Consider the following 18,778-nt stretch of genomic DNA (forward strand, 5'->3'; position numbering starts at 1 on the left):
CAAAACGCTGCAATATGTACCCAAGGGGTGCTATATAAAGGGAGAAAAGCAGGGGGCCTAAGACGGACCCCTGTGGATTCCCAAATTTCATGTCACTAAGGTTAGAGGTAGTGTTACTGTACATAACACAGTGAGAACGACTGGTCAAGTATGACGACAGCCATGCAAGGGCACTCCCAGTAATCTCAAAATGATTTTCCAGCCTATCAAGTAGAATATGATGATCCACTGTATCAAATGCAGCACTGAGATCTAACAGCAACAGAACTGTAGTGGTGTCTGAATCCATTGTAAGCAGAAGATCATTCACCACTTTAGTGAGGGCCGTCTCTGTGGAATGATATTTTCTAAAAGCAGACTGCAGTGGCTCAAAGAGATTATCCTCAGTAAGATAGTCCACGAGCTGCCGTGACACCACTTTTTCCAGAATTTTAGAGCAAAATGATAGATTTGATATCGGCCGATAGTTTTTCAATACACAAGGGTCAAGATTAGATTTCTTGGTTTAATCACTGCAGATTTGAAACATTTAGGAACAGATACAGAAGTTAAAGAAAGATAAATCATTTCCAGCACAGTCGACCTAAGAGTGGACCACAGGTCCTTAAACAGTTTTGTTGGTATAGGATCAAATAAACAGGTTGTGCTTTTTGTTGACATTACGAGTTTTGGTTAGCATGCTTCAAGAGATACTATCAAATTCTGTAAATCGAGGTAATACCTCAGTAGTGGCACCCACCCACATCAAATAGCAGGGTGTAGTGGCTGGGTTAAGGACGGTTAAATTTGTCATTTAACCATTCTAATTACAGTTAGACACAATCTAACCACTGGGGGCAGTGTGCAGCCAGAGTCCGGCACCCGAGGATCAGCTCCAGATGTACAGACTCTGCCTTGCTCAGGGGCAGAAAAAGGAGCAGACCCTAAATAAGGAACAGACCCTAAATAAGGAGCAGACCCTAAATAAGGAACAGACCCTAAAAAACGAACAGACCCGAAATAAGGAACAGACCCTAAAAAACGAGCAGACCCTAAATAAGGAACAGACCCTAAAAAACGAAAAGACCCTAAAACACGAGCAGACCCTAAATAAGGAGCGGACCACAAATAAGGAGCAGACCCTAAATAAGAAACAGACCAGAAATAAGACCCGAAATAAGGAGCAGACCCTGAATATGGAACGGACCCTAAATAAGACACATACCCTAAATAAGGAGCAGAACCTAAATAAGGAACGGACCCTAAATAAGGAGCAGACCCTAAATAAGAAACTGACTCTAAATAAGGAGCAGACCCTAAATACGAAACTGACCCTAAATAAGGAGCAGACCCTAAATAAGGAGCAGACCCTAAATAAGAAACTGACTCTAAATAAGGAGCAGACCCTAAATAAGAAACTGACCCTAAATAAGGAACAGACCCTATATAGGAAATGGACCCGAAATAAGGAACAGACCCTATATAGACAAGAGACCCTAAATAAGGAGCAGACCCCAAATAAGGAACAGACCTGAAATAAGGAGCGGACCCTAAATAAGGAGCAGACCCTAAATAAGAAACTGACCCTAAATAAGGAGCAGACCCTAAATAAGGAGCAGACCCTAAATAAGAAACTGACCCTAAATAAGGAGCAGACCCTAAATAAGAAACTGACTCTAAATAAGGAGCAGACCCTAAATAAGAAACTGACCCTAAATAAGGAGTAGACCCTAAATAAGAAACTGACTCTAAATAAGGAGCAGACCCTAAATAAGAAACTGACCCTAAATAAGGAGCAGACCCTAAATAAGGAGCAGACCCTAAATAAGGAGCTGACTCTAAATAAGGAGCTGACTCTAAATAAGAAGCAGACCCTAAATAAGAAACTGACTCTAAATAAGGAGCAGCCCCTAAATAAGGAGCAGACCCTAAATAAGAAACTGACCCTAAATAAGAAACTGACTCTAAATAAGGAGCAGACCCTAAATAAGGAGCAGACCCTAAATAAGAAACTGACTCTAAATAAGGAGCAGACCCTAAATAAGGAGCAGACCCTAAATAAGAAACTGACTCTAAATAAGGAGCAGACCCTAAATAAGAAACTGACCCTAAATAGGAAACTGACTCTAAATAAGGAGCAGACCCTAAATAAGAAACTGACTCTAAATAAGGAGCAGCCCCTAAATAAGGAGCAGACCCTAAATAAGAAACTGACCCTAAATAAGGAGCAGACCCTAAATAAGAAACTGACCCTAAATAAGAAACTGACTCTAAATAAGGAGCAGACCCTAAATAAGAAACTGACCCTAAATAATGAGCAGACCCTAAATAAGAAACTGACCCTAAATAATGAGCAGACCCTAAATAAGAAACTGACTCTAAATAAGGAGCAGACCCTAAATAAGAAACTGACCCTAAATAAGGAGCAGACCCTAAATAAGAAACTGACTCTAAATAAGGAGCAGACCCTAAATAAGGAGCAGACCCTAAATAAGAAACTGACTCTAAATAAGGAGCAGACCCTAAATAAGGAGCAGACCCTAAATAAGGAGCAGACCCTAAATAAGAAACTGACTCTAAATAAGGAGCAGACCCTAAATAAGGAGCAGACCCTAAATAAGGAGCAGACCCTAAATAAGGAGCAGACCCTAAATAAGAAACTGACTCTAAATAAGGAGCAGACCCTAAATAAGAAACTCACCCTAAATAAGGAGCAGACCCTAAATAAGAAACTGACTCTAAATAAGGAGCAGACCCTAAATAAGAAACTGACTCTAAATAAGGAGCAGACCCTAAATAAGAAACTGACTCTAAATAAGGAGCAGACCCTAAATAAGAAACTGACTCTAAATAAGGAGCAGACCCTAAATAAGAAACTGACCCTAAATAAGGAGAAGACCCTAAATAAGAAACTGACTCTAAATAAGGAGCAGACCCTAAATAAGAAACTGACTCTAAATAAGGAGCAGACCCTAAATAAGGAGCAGACCCTAAATAAGAAACTGACCCTAAATAAGGAGCAGACCCTAAATAAGGAGCAGACTCTAAATAAGGAGCAGACCCTAAATAAGAAACTGACCCTAAATAAGGAGCAGGCCCTAAATAAGAAACTGACCCTAAATAAGAAACTGACTCTAAATAAGGAGCTGACTCTAAATAAGGAGCAGACCCTAAATAAGAAACTGACTCTAAATAAGGAGCAGCCCCTAAATAAGGAGCAGCCCCTAAATAAGAAACTGACCCTAAATAAGGAGCAGACCCTAAATAAGAAACTGACTCTAAATAAGGAGCAGACCCTAAATAAGGAGCAGACCCTAAATAAGAAACTGACCCTAAATAAGGAGCAGACCCTAAATAAGAAACTGACCCTAAATAAGAAACTGACTCTAAATAAGGAGCAGACCCTAAATAAGAAACTGACCCTAAATACGGAGCAGACCCTAAATAAGAAACTGACCCTAAATAAGGAGCAGACCCTAAATAAGGAGCAGACCCTAAATAAGAAACTGACTCTAAATAAGGAGCAGACCCTAAATAAGAAACTGACCCTAAATAAGGAGCAGACCCTAAATAGGAAACTGACTCTAAATAAGGAGCAGACCCTAAATAAGAAACTGACTCTAAATAAGGAGCAGCCCCTAAATAAGGAGCAGACCCTAAATAAGAAACTGACCCTAAATAAGGAGCAGACCCTAAATAAGAAACTGACTCTAAATAAGGAGCAGACCCTAAATAAGGAGCAGACCCTAAATAAGAAACTGACCCTAAATAAGGAGCAGACCCTAAATAAGAAACTGACTCTAAATAAGGAGCAGACCCTAAATAAGAAACTGACTCAAAAATAAGGAGCAGACCCTAAATAAGAAACTGACTCTAAATAAGGAGCAGACCCTAAATAAGGAGCAGACCCTAAATAAGGAGCAGACCCTAAATAAGAAACTGACCCTAAATAAGGAGCAGACCCTAAATAAGAAACTGACTCTAAATAAGGAGCAGACCCTAAATAAGGAGCAGACCCTAAATAAGAAACTGACTCTAAATAAGGAGCAGACCCTAAATAAGGAGCAGACCCTAAATAAGAAACTGACTCTAAATAAGGAGCAGACCCTAAATAAGGAGCAGACCCTAAATAAGAAACTGACTCTAAATAAGGAGCAGACCCTAAATAAGAAACTGACCCTAAATAAGGAGCAGACCCTAAATAAGAAACTGACTCTAAATAAGGAGCAGACCCTAAATAAGGAGCAGACCCTAAATACGAAACTGACCCTAAATAAGGAGCAGACCCTAAATAAGGAGCAGACCCTAAATAAGAAACTGACTCTAAATAAGGAGCAGACCCTAAATAAGAAACTCACCCTAAATAAGGAGCAGACCCTAAATAAGAAACTCACCCTAAATAAGGAGCAGACCCTAAATAAGAAACTGACTCTAAATAAGGAGCAGACCCTAAATAAGAAACTGACCCTAAATAAGGAGAAGACCCTAAATAAGAAACTGACTCTAAATAAGGAGCAGACCCTAAATAAGAAACTGACTCTAAATAAGGAGCAGACCCTAAATAAGAAACTGACCCTAAATAAGGAGCAGACCCTAAATAAGGAGCAGACCCTAAATAAGAAACTGACTCTAAATAAGGAGCAGACCCTAAATAAGAAACTGACCCTAAATAAGGAGCAGACCCTAAATAGGAAACTGACTCTAAATAAGGAGCAGACCCTAAATAAGAAACTGACCCTAAATAAGGAGCAGACCCTAAATAAGAAACTGACCCTAAATAAGAAACTGACCCTAAATAAGGAGCAGACCCTAAATAAGAAACTGACCCTAAATAAGGAGCAGACCCTAAATAAGAAACTGACTCTAAATAAGGAGCAGACCCTAAATAAGGAGCAGACCCTAAATAAGAAACTGACCCTAAATAAGGAGCAGACCCTAAATAAGGAGTAGACCCTAAATAAGAAACTGACTCTAAATAAGGAGCAGACCCTAAATAAGAAACTGACCCTAAATAAGGAGCAGACCCTAAATAAGGAGCAGACCCTAAATAAGGAGCAGACTCTAAATAAGGAGCAGACCCTAAATAAGGAGCAGACTCTAAATAAGGAGCAGACCCTAAATAAGAAACTGACCCTAAATAAGGAGCAGACCCTAAATACGAAACTGACCCTAAATAAGGAGCAGACCCTAAATAAGAAACTGACTCTAAATAAGAAGCAGACCCTAATTAAGGAGCAGACTCTAAATAAGGAGCAGACCCTAAATAAGAAACTGACTCTAAATAAGGAGCAGACCCTAAATAAGAAACTGACTCTAAATAAGGAGCAGACCCTAAATACGAAACTGACTCTAAATAAGGAGCAGACCCTAAATAAGCATGTTTTTGATTGTGGGAGGAAAGCGTAGGAAACCCACACAGACAAGGGAGAACATGCAAACTCCACACAGAAAGGCCAGGAAGCGATCCCACAACCTTCTTGGTTTGAGGCATCAGTGCTAACCACTAAGTCACCGTGCTGTGCCGATAAAAACACGAACAACCTGACAGCCAGGACAAGAGTTCACACTGTAGGTCCAGGACAGTCTTGTGTTCTTTTTTAATGCTGGTTCTGATTTTGGTTCTGGATCTGGACTGGTCTGGGTACTGATACCTGACCTCAGAGTCATGTGGGTCCTGTAAGATGGCGGCCTCCAGCAGCAGCACGGCAGCGCTCAAGTCACCCTCTCGGGCTCGGTCCTGACCCTCGGCGAAGGCGGTGCCTCGGTCCTTGTAGGGGTTGTTGGTATTGAAGTAATAATCCTGTGGATCACAGAAAACCCGTGACTATGGAACTGGAAGTCCAGACTCTGTGTGTTGGCCACAACTGCATTAGCTTCACGCTGCACTCAGAAATATGACACTTTGCCTCCCCCTGCAGACTGATGTGAACACTGCATCTCCTGGATCAGTTTATTTAGACACTTTATTACATTTAGAGATAAAATTTTAATCTCTGTTTCTACATTTCTACATTTTCAACTAATTAATAACGACAATAATCCTATAGTTCATTAAAAATGAGAATCCGATGTTCCAGGAGAATAATTATTGATTAATTGAAGTGAGTCCAATGGGCTCGTGGTTCCTGTGGTTCCTGCTCCTGAGTTCACCTGGAGGACACTGATTAGGATCATTGATTACTGATCACAGTGTGAGAGGGAACAGTTAAATGGTAAATGGACTGCATTTATATAGCGCTTTTCCACCTGTATCAGACGCTCAAAGCACTTTACAATTATGCCTCACATTCACCCCGATGTCAGGGGTGAATGTGCCTTGATAATCTGTCAGATGCATGCTGGGAAAGGCTGCAGCGACCCCGTGACATTTCCCTGCATTCACTGAATCCACGTGACGACACTGCAGAGGATCTTTACTGCTGTTATGTCCCAACATGCTTCAGGACATTGGAGAGTGCAGAGAGGAAGAAAAATGTCTTCGTCAGCTGAGCTGCTCGTGTTACTGCAGACAGGAACCATCTGTCCCCGACTCAAGGACAAAAGGATCGAGACACAAACCCCAAAGGTACCATCAGGCAGGAGACACGACTGCAGAGAGACACTGAACACCAGAGACACAGACAGAGACACAGACACCCACAGAGACACAGACACCCACAGAGACACAGACAGAGACACAGAGAGACACCCACAGAGACACAGACAGAGACACAGACACACACAGAGACAGAGACTCATAGAGACACGAATGCACAGAGACACAGACAGAGACACATAGAAAGACACAGACACACGCAGAGACACAGACACACAGTGAGACACAGAGAGACACAGACAGACACACATAGAGAGACACAGACAGACACACACACAGAGACAGACAGAGACACATAGAAAGAGACACATGGAGACACAGACAGAGACGCACACAGAAACACAGACACACACAGAGACACGACTGCAGAGAGACACTGAACAACAGAGACACACACAGAGACACACACAGATACAGACAGACACTGAGACACATCGAGAGACACAGACAGAGACACACAGAGACAGACAGAGACACAGATAGACACCCACAGAGACACAGACAGAGATGCATAGAGAGACACACAGAGACACACAGACAGACACACACAGAGAGAGACACAGACAGAGACACACAGAGACACACAGAGAGACACACACAGAGAGTGCTTGCTTGCCTCTACTGGTGGTTGGCTCTCACTGCGGTATTGTATCACTTCCTGTTCCGGAGCACAGCGGTGTTTTTCTGTATCTGTTAGCTGTTTAATCTGCGCAGTTAGATTGATCTAGTTATCTAGATTACGATTTGTTTCCCAGTGTAATCTTCACGTGCCTTAACTAAAGCACTCCCTCTGCTGAATCACCTCTAAATTATTTACACATTATTCACTTTGTGTGTTTTTAGGAATCCGCTAGCTTAGCGCAGCTACTAGCTCTTAGCCGATTTAGCATGGCGGCTTCTCCTGTCTCTCCCGCACTTTTCTGCTCTGGGTGTGAAATGTTTAGTTATTCCTCGGCCTCCTTTAGCAGTAAAGGTACTTGTAATAAGTGTAGCTTATTCGTAGCTTTGGAGGCCAGGCTGGGCGAATTGGACACTCGGCTCCGCACCGTGGAAAATTCTACAGCTAGCCAGGCCCCTGTAGTCGGTGCGGACCAAGGTAGCTTAGCCGCCGTTAGTTTCCCTCTGGCAGATCCCGAGCAGCCGGGAAAGCAGGCCGACTGGGTGACTGTGAGGAGGAAGCGTAGCCCTAAACAGAAGCCCCGTGTACACCGCCAACCCGTTCACCTCTCTAACCGTTTTTCCCCACTCGACGACACACCCGCCGAGGAACAAACTCTGGTTATTGGCGACTCTGTTTTGAGAAATGTGAAGTTAGCGACACCAGCAACCATAGTCAATTGTCTTCCGGGGGCCAGAGCAGGCGACACTGAAGGAAATTTGAAACTGCTGGCTAAGGCTAAGCGTAAATTTGGTAAGATTGTAATTCACGTCGGCAGTAATGACACCCGGTTACGCCAATCGGAGGTCACTAAAATTAACATTGAATCGGTGTGTAACTTTGCAAAAACAATGCCGGACTCTGTTGTTTTCTCTGGGCCCCTCCCCAATCGGACCGGGAGTGACATGTTTAGCCGCATGTTCTCCTTGAATTGCTGGCTGTCTGAGTGGTGTCCAAAAAATGAGGTGGGCTTCATAGATAATTGGCAAAGCTTCTGGGGAAAACCTGGTCTTGTTAGGAGAGACGGCATCCATCCCACTTTGGATGGAGCAGCTCTCATTTCTAGAAATCTGGCCAATTTTCTTAAATCCTCCAAACCGTGACTATCCAGGGTTGGGACCAGGAAGCAGAGTTGTAGTCTTACACACCTCTCTGCAGCTTCTCTCCCCCTGCCATCCCCTCATTACCCCATCCCTGTAGAGACGGTGCCTGCTCCCAGACTACCAATAACCAGCAAAAATCTATTTAAGCATAAAAATTCAAAAAGAAAAAATAATATAGCACCTTCAACTGCACCACAGACTAAAACAGTTAAATGTGGTCTATTAAACATTAGGTCTCTCTCTTCTAAGTCCCTGTTAGTAAATGATATAATAATTGATCAACATATTGATTTATTCTGCCTTACAGAAACCTGGTTACAGCAGGATGAATATGTTAGTTTAAATGAGTCAACACCCCCGAGTCACACTAACTGTCAAAATGCTCGTAGCACGGGCCAAGGAGGAGGATTAGCAGCAATCTTCCAGCTTATTAATTAATCAAAAACCCAGACAGAGCTTTAATTCATTTGAAAGCTTGACTCTTAGTCTTGTCCATCCAAATTGGAAGTCCCAAAAACCAGTTTTATTTGTTATTATCTATCGTCCGCCTGGTCGTTACTGTGAGTTTCTCTGTGAATTTTCAGACCTTTTGTCTGACTTAGTGCTTAGCTCAGATAAGATAATTATAGTGGGCGATTTTAACATCCACACAGATGCTGAGAATGACAGCCTCAACACTGCATTTCATCTATTATTAGACTCTATTGGCTTTGCTCAAAAAGTAAATGAGTCCACCCACCACTTTAATCATATCTTAGATCTTGTTCTGACTTATGGTATGGAAATAGAAGACTTAACAGTATTCCCTGAAAACTCCCTTCTGTCTGATCATTTCTTAATAACATTTACATTTACTCTGATGGACTACCCAGCAGTGGGGAATAAGTTTCATTACACTAGAAGTCTTTCAGAAAGCGCTGTAACTAGGTTTAAGGATATGATTCCTTCTTTATGTTCTCTAATGCTATATACCAACACAGTGCAGAGTAGCTACCTAAACTCTGTAAGTGAGATAGAGTATCTCGTCAATAGTTTTACATCCTCATTGAAGACAACTTTGGATGCTGTAGCTCCTCTGAAAAAGAGAGCTTTAAATCAGAAGTGCCTGACTCCGTGGTATAACTCACAAACTCGTAGCTTAAAGCAGATAACCCGTAAGTTGGAGAGGAAATGGCGTCTCACTAATTTAGAAGATCTTCACTTAGCCTGGAAAAAGAGTCTGTTGCTCTATAAAAAAGCCCTCCATAAAGCTAGGACATCTTACTACTCATCACTAATTGAAGAAAATAAGAACAACCCCAGGTTTCTTTTCAGCACTGTAGCCAGGCTGACAAAGAGTCAGAGCTCTATTGAGCCGAGTATTCCTTTAACTTTAACTAGTAATGACTTCATGACTTTCTTTGCTAATAAAATTTTAACTATTAGAGAAACAATTACTCATAAGCATCCCAAAGACGTATCATTATCTTTGGCTGCTTTCAGTGATGCCGGTATTTGGTTAGACTCTTTCTCTCCGATTGTTCTGTCTGAGTTATTTTCATTAGTTACTTCATCCAAACCATCAACATGTCTATTAGACCCCATTCCTACCAGGCTGCTCAAGGAAGTCCTACCATTATTTAATGCTTCGATCTTAAATATGATCAATGTATCTTTATTAGTTGGCTATGTACCACAGGCTTTTAAGGTGGCAGTAATTAAACCATTACTTAAAAAGCCATCACTTGACCCAGCTATCTTAGCTAATTATAGGCCAATCTCCAACCTTCCTTTTCTCTCAAAAATTCTTGAAAGGGTAGTTGTAAAACAGCTAACTGATCATCTGCAGAGGAATGGTCTATTTGAAGAGTTTCAGTCAGGTTTTAGAATTCATCATAGTACAGAAACAGCATTAGTGAAGGTTACAAATGATCTTCTTATGGCCTCAGACAGTGGACTCATCTCTGTGCTTGTTCTGTTAGACCTCAGTGCTGATTTTGATACTGTTGACCATAAAATTTTATTACAGAGATTAGAGCATGCCATAGGTATTAAAGGCACTGCGCTGCGGTGGTTTGAATCATATTTATCTAATTGATTAGCTAAACTGCAAGATTGTCTTACAGACATAAAGACATGGATGACCTCTAATTTCCTGCTTTTAAACTCAGATAAAACTGAAGTTATTGTACTTGGCCCCACAAATCTTAGAAACATGGTGTCTAACCAGATCCTTACTCTGGATGGCATTACCCTGACCTCTAGTAATACTGTGAGAAATCTTGGAGTCATTTTGATCAGGATATGTCATTCAAAGCGCATATTAAACAAATATGTAGGACTGCTTTTTTGCATTTACGCAATATCTCTAAAATCAGAAAGGTCTTGTCTCAGAGTGATGCTGAAAAACTAATTCATGCATTTATTTCCTCTAGGCTGGACTATTGTAATTCATTATTATCAGGTTGTCCTAAAAGTTCCCTGAAAAGCCTTCAGTTAATTCAAAATGCTGCAGCTAGAGTACTGACGGGGACTAGAAGGAGAGAGCATATCTCACCCATATTGGCCTCTCTTCATTGGCTTCCTGTTAATTCTAGAATAGAATTTAAAATTCTTCTTCTTACTTATAAGGTTTTGAATAATCAGGTCCCATCTTACCTTAGGGACCTCATAGTACCATATCATCCCAATAGAGCGCTTCGCTCTCAGACTGCAGGCTTACTTGTAGTTCCTAGGGTTTGTAAGAGTAGAATGGGAGGCAGAGCCTTCAGCTTTCAGGCTCCTCTCCTGTGGAACCAGCTCCCAATTCAGATCAGGGAGACAGACACCCTCTCTACTTTTAAGATTAGGCTTAAAACTTTCCTTTTTGCTAAAGCTTATAGTTAGGGCTGGATCAGGTGACCCTGAACCATCCCTTAGTTATGCTGCTATAGACGTAGACTGCTGGGGGGTTCCCATGATGCACTGTTTCTTTCTCTTTTTGCTCTGTATGCACCACTCTGCATTTAATCATTAGTGATTGATCTCTGCTCCCCTCCACAGCATGTCTTTTTCCTGGTTCTCTCCCTCAGCCCCAACCAGTCCCAGCAGAAGACTGCCCCTCCTTGAGGCTGGTTCTGCTGGAGGTTTCTTCCTGTTAAAAGGGAGTTTTTCCTTCCCACTGTAGCCAAGTGCTTGCTCACAGGGGGTCGTTTTGACCGTTGGGGTTTTACATAATTATTGTATGGCCTTGCCTTACAATATAAAGCGCCTTGGGGCAACTGTTTGTTGTGATTTGGCGCTATATAAATAAAATTGATTGAAATTGATTGAGAGAGAGACACCCACAGAGACACAGACAGAGACGCATAGAGAGACACACAGAGACACACACAGAGACACAGACACACAGACAGAGACGCATAGAGAGACACACAGAGACACACACAGAGACACAGACACACAGACAGAGACGCATAGAGAGACACACACAGAGACACAGACAGAGACCCACAGAGACACATAGAAAGACACACAGAGACACAGACAGACACCCACAGAGACACAGACAGAGACACACAGAGACACACACAGAGACACAGACAGACACGGAGACACATAGAGAGACACACACAGAGACACAGACAAAGAGACACAGAGACACAGACAGACACGGAGACACAGAGAGACACACACAGAGACACAGACAGACACACACAGAGACACAGACAGAGACGCATAGAGAGATACACAGAGACACACACAGAGACACAGACAGAGACACAGACAGAGATGCATAGAGAGACACACACAGAGACACAGACACACAGAGACGCATAGAAAGACACACACAGAGACATATAGAAAGACACACAGAGAGACACAGACAGACACCCACAGAGACACAGACAGACACGGAGACACATAGAGAGACACACACAGAGACACAGACAAAGAGACACAGAGACACAGACAGACATGAAGACACATAGAGAGACACACACAGAGACACAGGCAGAGAGACACAGACACACACAGAGACACAGACAGAGAGACACACACAGAGGCACAGACAGAGACTCTGAGTGAACCCATGTCATACTTTGGTCATGGATCCAGACTAACGTCCAGGTCTTGGTGGACTCTGGAGGACGCCGTGTCCCAGCAGATGTTTCATAATGTGGATTAGTTGCTGTGATGTCAGACCTAACGGGCTGAGGGATTACTGCAGATTACTGATGGCTTCATGTTTGGCTCCATCACACATTAGACAAAAATAATCACTTCACCAGTGTTTTAAAACACGTCTGCTCAGGAGAAATGCATTCTGGGAAAACAAGAAACTGAAATGCTACTTTGAAAGAGCCCACGGGACAAAGGACAACAAAACCTAATCCTGAAAGGGGGTCACAGTGTAAATGAAAGGTTAAGGGGACACCGTGCTGAGGAGTCAAAGGTTAAGGGGACACCGTGCTGAGGAGTCAAAGGTTAAGGGGACACCATGCTGAGGAGTCAAAGGTTAAGGGGACACCGTGCTGAGGAGTCAAAGGTTAAGGGGACAGAGTGCTGTATTCAGTAGCTGTTGACATCATGAAGCAGGGACAAGGACGCCTGTGATCAGATAAGTCCCGCCCCCTGTCTACCTTCTCCAGAGATGAGACTGTGGGCGGGTTCGGCTCCTGGCTCTCGGACTCCTCCAACCAATTCCTGCGAGCAAGCTCCTCCCACTCCGCCTGCATCTTATCCCAGAACTCCGTGTCTGACTGCCAAAAACCACAAATATACATTTTGTAAATAAAAAAACAAAAAAAAACCTTCTGAATTTCCTTCCAAATATCCCTTTTTCCACATTTCTATGTTTTTATTTATAAACTGATTTTAATTTTGTCCTCTGATTTACATTTTGGGTTCTAAAGTTGAGAGACCCACAAAGGTCACGTGACAGACAACAGGAGGTCACATGGAGAAGTGATCATTGGTGACTTTAACATTCATATAAATAAGCCTTCTGATCCCTTCTGCAAATCATTTATGGAAATTGTGGATGCTTTAGGATTTCAACAATGCATTCAGGACTCAACGCACATTAGTGGAAATACCCTGGATCTGGTTCTCGCACGTGGTATTGCTGTCACGAATATTGACATCATGTCTCTTACATCATTGGTGTCTGATCACTCACTTACAGAGGTGTCAAGTAACGAAGTACAAATACTTCGTTACTGTACTTAAGTACACTTTTTAGGTATCTATACTTTACTCCTTTACTTATTTTTCTGCCTACTTCTGACTTCTACTCTTCTACTCAAACAGTCGCATTACTCTTGGCTTCAGTTTAATGTTTATATATATATTTCACATCTTGTGCGCCTGTAATCAACTTTTCTGCAGCGCGGCTTTGCTTTGAACCGTGAACCAATCAAAGCAGTGGTTTGCAGATTGAAGCAATGCTTCGGTCGATTGCTTCGTTTATTCTTTCTTTCTTTCGCTTAATTTTCCCCCGCTAAAACCCTAAAGAGCATACTTATGTGAGTATTATTTACCTTTTCTATGTTAAACCGACCTGTTATGGTCTTCTGAAACAGTTGATGGATGTATTTTATAACTTAAAAACGGGAGCGATGCTAACGCGTTAGCATGTCAATGGCATTTTCAATGTTAAAAGTTAGCATTAAGCAGCTCTCATCACGTTCGGGAGCATTTGTTTTCAAATTGTAATATTTCTTAAATTTATTTTTGTTTATATATTAATAATCTAATGATTATTATATACAATTCTAGAGAAAGAGGCAAAAAGAACTTGAATAGAAACACAACAGAAAATATAAAAGCAACTAACAATGAACATAAATAAGTGTTTCCTGTGAACACTTAGTGACTCTTACTCCTCCACTTCATCCCCGTCTTATTTAATAACAGTTTGTTTTGGTCAAACCATATTTTCAATGTGTTAATTTCTTCAGTGATTTCCAACAGAACAATCTGACAAACTAGAAAACTGCTGCATCCTAGTAAGAGCAGAATACTACTGGAATGAATTTAAATAAGGAAAGTTGTCTGGAATAGTCCCAGATTGCATTTCAGAGCTTCTAGAATTGAAACATTTTCATGCAGGTGGTGTTGGGGGTAATTTTGGGTTTTGGTCTTGGGCCACATATACGAGGTCTGTCAATAAAGTAAGGGTCCTTTTTATTTTTTTCAAAAACTATATGGATTTCATTCATATGTTTTTACGTCAGACATGCTTGAACCCTCGTGCGCATGCGTGAGTTTTTCCACGCCTGTCGGTGACGTCATTCGCCTGTGAGCACTCCTTGTGGGAGGAGTCGTCCAGCCCCCAAACTACACTCGACATGATTGCACCACCTGTGTTAAAACCACACTCCCCCAAATCACAGTCACCTTGGTTCAATGATTATCTGTGTGACCTCAAGCATAAAGCAAGAGGTCTAGAACGGAAATGGCGTCGTTCAAAATTAGAAGTATTCCACCTTGCGTGGCGTGATGCTATCTTAGACTATAAACATGCATTATTGGCTACAAAGTGGACCTACTACTCTGATTTGATCAACAAAAACAAGCATAACTCAAAGTTCTTGTTCCACACAGTGGCAACACTTATTCATGGACAACCACCTGTAGTTCGCTCTCCTTTTACAGCACAAGATTTCCTGGATTACTTTGAGAGCAGTTCAGCCTCATGTGGTGTTCCTTCAAACAGCCCCACATCGTGGGAACTCGCATCCTGCAGAGTGAGACCTCCCACCTCTGTGACCTCTGTGACCTCTGTGAGCATCTCGTAAAGAGTTCTGCTTCAAAAAGACATTATTAAAGCTAAATGTCTAAAAAAGCTAAAAAAAAAAAAACCCCACTGGAACGTTGCCCTCTGGGACCGTGTTCGATTCCTCAAATTGAAGGCGATTTCTGTGACAAACAGAAAAAGTCCGACGGGCTGCACAGCCGCTTTAATCTGAACAGGAAGAGGTTTTAACCAGGATGCGTTCTGATTGGCTGAGTGAGCTGGGGGGATTTTACAGGATGTCCCAAAACTCATCTTCATCTAATTAAATGTGCAGCAGCATGCACTTTAATCACCGTCATCATCCTCATCAGCTTACGACTGATGCTCTAATCTGGACCTAAACCGCTTTAAACTGCTGGAAAATAAAAAGAGCTTTTTGTGATTTGACCATCAAGACCCAGATAAGACCTGAAACAGCGCCCCCTGTGGTCACACAGTAGAAAACAGCCTGTGCACGCTTTGCTGACCTACATCACTGAATTGAAGATGAGCCATAATCCAATCTGAGACGGATTATAGCCGGCGTGGACAAACTGGCGGTCCGTGGGCCGAGTACAGCCCTCAGCTCAAAGGAAGCGGACTTTGTTGTGTTTGCAGCAGAATCCTCAATCACTCCACACATCTGGTGCTGAGATGATGTTTGTCCATCAGGGGACAGATGTCTAAATCGGGACGTCCTCATCGCCGATCACATGACAGAAGGACAGATGGATTTCCAAAACTTGACTCAGCACTTTACTGATATCTGAGATTTACTGACCAAGAACATAAAAGCAGACATCAGCAGACATGTTGCTATGGTTACAAAGACCAGCTGGCATCAATCATTTCCAATAATGCCTCATTTCACCTTTTTTACGCTGCTTTTGTCACCTAAAAGCAGAGCAATAAAATAAAATCAAGTCCTTTAAACACACTCATGTTAAAGTGCCAACATGTAAGAGATCAACATGACAACCATCTTGGTGTTTGTTTGCTTTTTTACCTCGACAGCAGCTTTTGCCCTTACAAACTCATCCTCCAGAGACTCATTCTTCATTAACAGGGAGCGAGTTCGTCTCCGGTGTCGCAAGACACTGCTGTCCTGCAGACATCAGGAGGACAGAGACATGAAACGCCAAAATACTGTGAACACTGCACTTTCCCATGTGCCCCGAACGAGCCGTCAGGAAGTTCAGGGTGCACATGGATGTTGCACTTTCCTGTGCACCTTGAACTAGACGTCAGATGACAGATGCTGCACTTTCCTGTGCACCCCGAACTAGACGTCAGATGACAGATGCTGCACTTTCCTGTGCACCCCGAACTAGACGTCAGGTGACAGATGCTGCACTTTCCTGTGCACCCTGAACTAGACGTCAGGTGACAGATGCTGCACTTTCCTGTGCACCCTGAACTAGACGTCAGGTGACAGATGCTGCACTTTCCTGTGCACCCTGAACTAGACGTCAGGTGACAGATGCTGCACTTTCCTGTGCACCCTGAACTAGACGTCAGGTGACAGATGCTGCACTTTCCTGTGCACCTTGAACTAGACGTCAGGTGACAGATGCTGCACTTTCCTGTGCACCCCGAACTAGACGTCAGGTGACAGATGCTGCACTTTCCTGTGAAACTTGAACTAGACATCAGGTGACAGATGCTGCACTTTCCTGTGCACCTTGAACTAGACGTCAGGTGACAGATGCTGCACTTTCCTGTGCACCTTGAACTAGACGTCAGGTGACAGATGCTGCACTTTCCTGTGCACCCCGAACTAGACGTCAGGTGACAGATGCTGCACTTTCCTGTGCACCTTGAACTAGACGTCAGGTGACAGATGCTGCACTTTCCTGTGCACCTTGAACTAGACATCAGGTGACAGATGCTGCACTTTCCCATATGCCTCGAACTAGACATCAGGTGACAGATGGTGCACTTTCCCATATGCCCCGAACTAGACATCAGGTGACAGATGGTGCACTTTCCCATATGCCCCGAACTAGACATCAGGTGACAGATGGTGCACTTTCCCATATGCCCCGAACTAGACATCAGGTGACAGATGGTGCACTTTCCAATGTGCCCCGAAATAGACATCAGGTGACAGATGCTGCACTTTCCCATATGCCCTGAACTCGACGTCAGGTGACAGATGCTGCACTTTCCTGTGCACCCTGAACTAGACGTCAGGTGACAGATGCTGCAGTTTCCTGTGCACCTTGAAGTAGACGTCAGGTGACAGATGCTGCACTTTCCTGTGCACCTTGAAGTAGACGTCAGGTGACAGATGCTGCACTTTCCCATATGCCCTGAACCTGACATCAGGTGACAGATGCTGCACTTTCCCATATGCCCTGAACTTGACATCAGATGACAGATGCTGCACTTTCCCATATGCCCTGAACTTGACATCAGATGACAGATGCTGCACTTTCCTGTGCACCTTTAAGTAGACGTCAGGTGACAGATGCTGCACTTTCCTGTGCACCTTGAACTAGACGTCAGGTGACAGATGCTGCACTTTCCTGTGCACCCCGAACTAGACGTCAGGTGACAGATGCTGCACTTTCCTGTGCACCCCGAACTAGACGTCAGGTGACAGATGCTGCACTTTCCTGTGCACCCCGAACTAGACGTCAGGTGACAGATGCTGCACTTTCCTGTGCACCCCGAACTAGACGTCAGGTGACAGATGCTGCACTTTCCTGTGCACCCCGAACTAGACGTCAGGTGACAGATGCTGCACTTTCCTGTGCACCCCGAACTAGACGTCAGGTGACAGATGCTGCACTTTCCTGTGCACCCCGAACTAGACGTCAGGTGACAGATGCTGCACTTTCCTGTGCACCCCGAACTAGACGTCAGGTGACAGATGCTGCACTTTCCTGTGCACCCTGAACTAGACGTCAGGTGACAGATGCTGCACTTTCCTGTGCACCTTGAAGTAGATGCTGCACTTTCCTGTGCGCCCTGAACTCGACGTCAGGTGACAGATGCTGCACTTTTCTGTGCACCTTGAACTAGACGTCAGGTGATAGATGCTGCACTTTCCTGTGCACCTTGAAGTAGACGTCAGGTGACAGATGCTGCACTTTCCTGTGCACCCCGAACTAGACATCAGGTGACAGATGCTGCACTTTCCTGTGCACCTTGAACTAGACGTCAGGTGACAGATGCTGCACTTTCCTGTGCACCTTGAACTAGACGTCAGGTGACAGATGCTGCACTTTTCCATACGCCCTGAACTCGACGTCAGGTGACAGATGCTGCACTTTCCCATATGCCCTGAACTCGACGTCAGGTGACAGATGCTGCACTTTCCCATATGCCCTGAACTAGACATCAGGTGACAGATGCTGCACTTTCCTGTGCACCTTGAACTCGACGTCAGGTGACAGATGCTGCACTTTCCCATATGCCCTGAACTAGACATCAGGTGACAGATGCTGCACTTTCCCATATGCCCTGAACTAGACATCAGGTGACAGATGCTGCACTTTCCCGTGCACCTTGAACTAGACGTCAGGTGACAGATGCTGCACTTTCCCGTGCACCTTGAACTAGACGTCAGGTGACAGATGCTGCACTTTCCCATATGCCCTGAACTAGACATCAGGTGACAGATGCTGCACTTTCCCATATGCCCTGAACTAGACATCAGATGATAGATGCTGCACTTTCCTGTGCACCCCGAACTAGAC

The 18,778-nt window shown here is 43.5% G+C and overlaps 1 protein-coding gene across 1 annotated transcript in view; it reads right to left on the minus strand.

Annotated features, from left to right (window-relative positions):
• The window catches only part of pex5lb (peroxisomal biogenesis factor 5-like b), a 73,066-nt gene that overhangs the window by 13,892 nt on the left and 40,396 nt on the right, over positions 1 to 18,778 (minus strand). The window contains exons 7-9 of the mRNA XM_034183685.1: positions 16,081 to 16,179; positions 12,937 to 13,056; positions 5,636 to 5,779 (exon numbers count right to left, since the gene is read on the minus strand). Of these exons, the coding sequence (XP_034039576.1) occupies positions 5,636 to 5,779; positions 12,937 to 13,056; positions 16,081 to 16,179 (363 nt within the window). The remainder of the gene's footprint in view (positions 1 to 5,635; positions 5,780 to 12,936; positions 13,057 to 16,080; positions 16,180 to 18,778) is intronic.

The sequence above is a fragment of the Thalassophryne amazonica genome, chromosome 12 (assembly GCF_902500255.1).
Source record: "Thalassophryne amazonica chromosome 12, fThaAma1.1, whole genome shotgun sequence".
NCBI classification, from domain to species: domain Eukaryota; kingdom Metazoa; phylum Chordata; class Actinopteri; order Batrachoidiformes; family Batrachoididae; genus Thalassophryne; species Thalassophryne amazonica.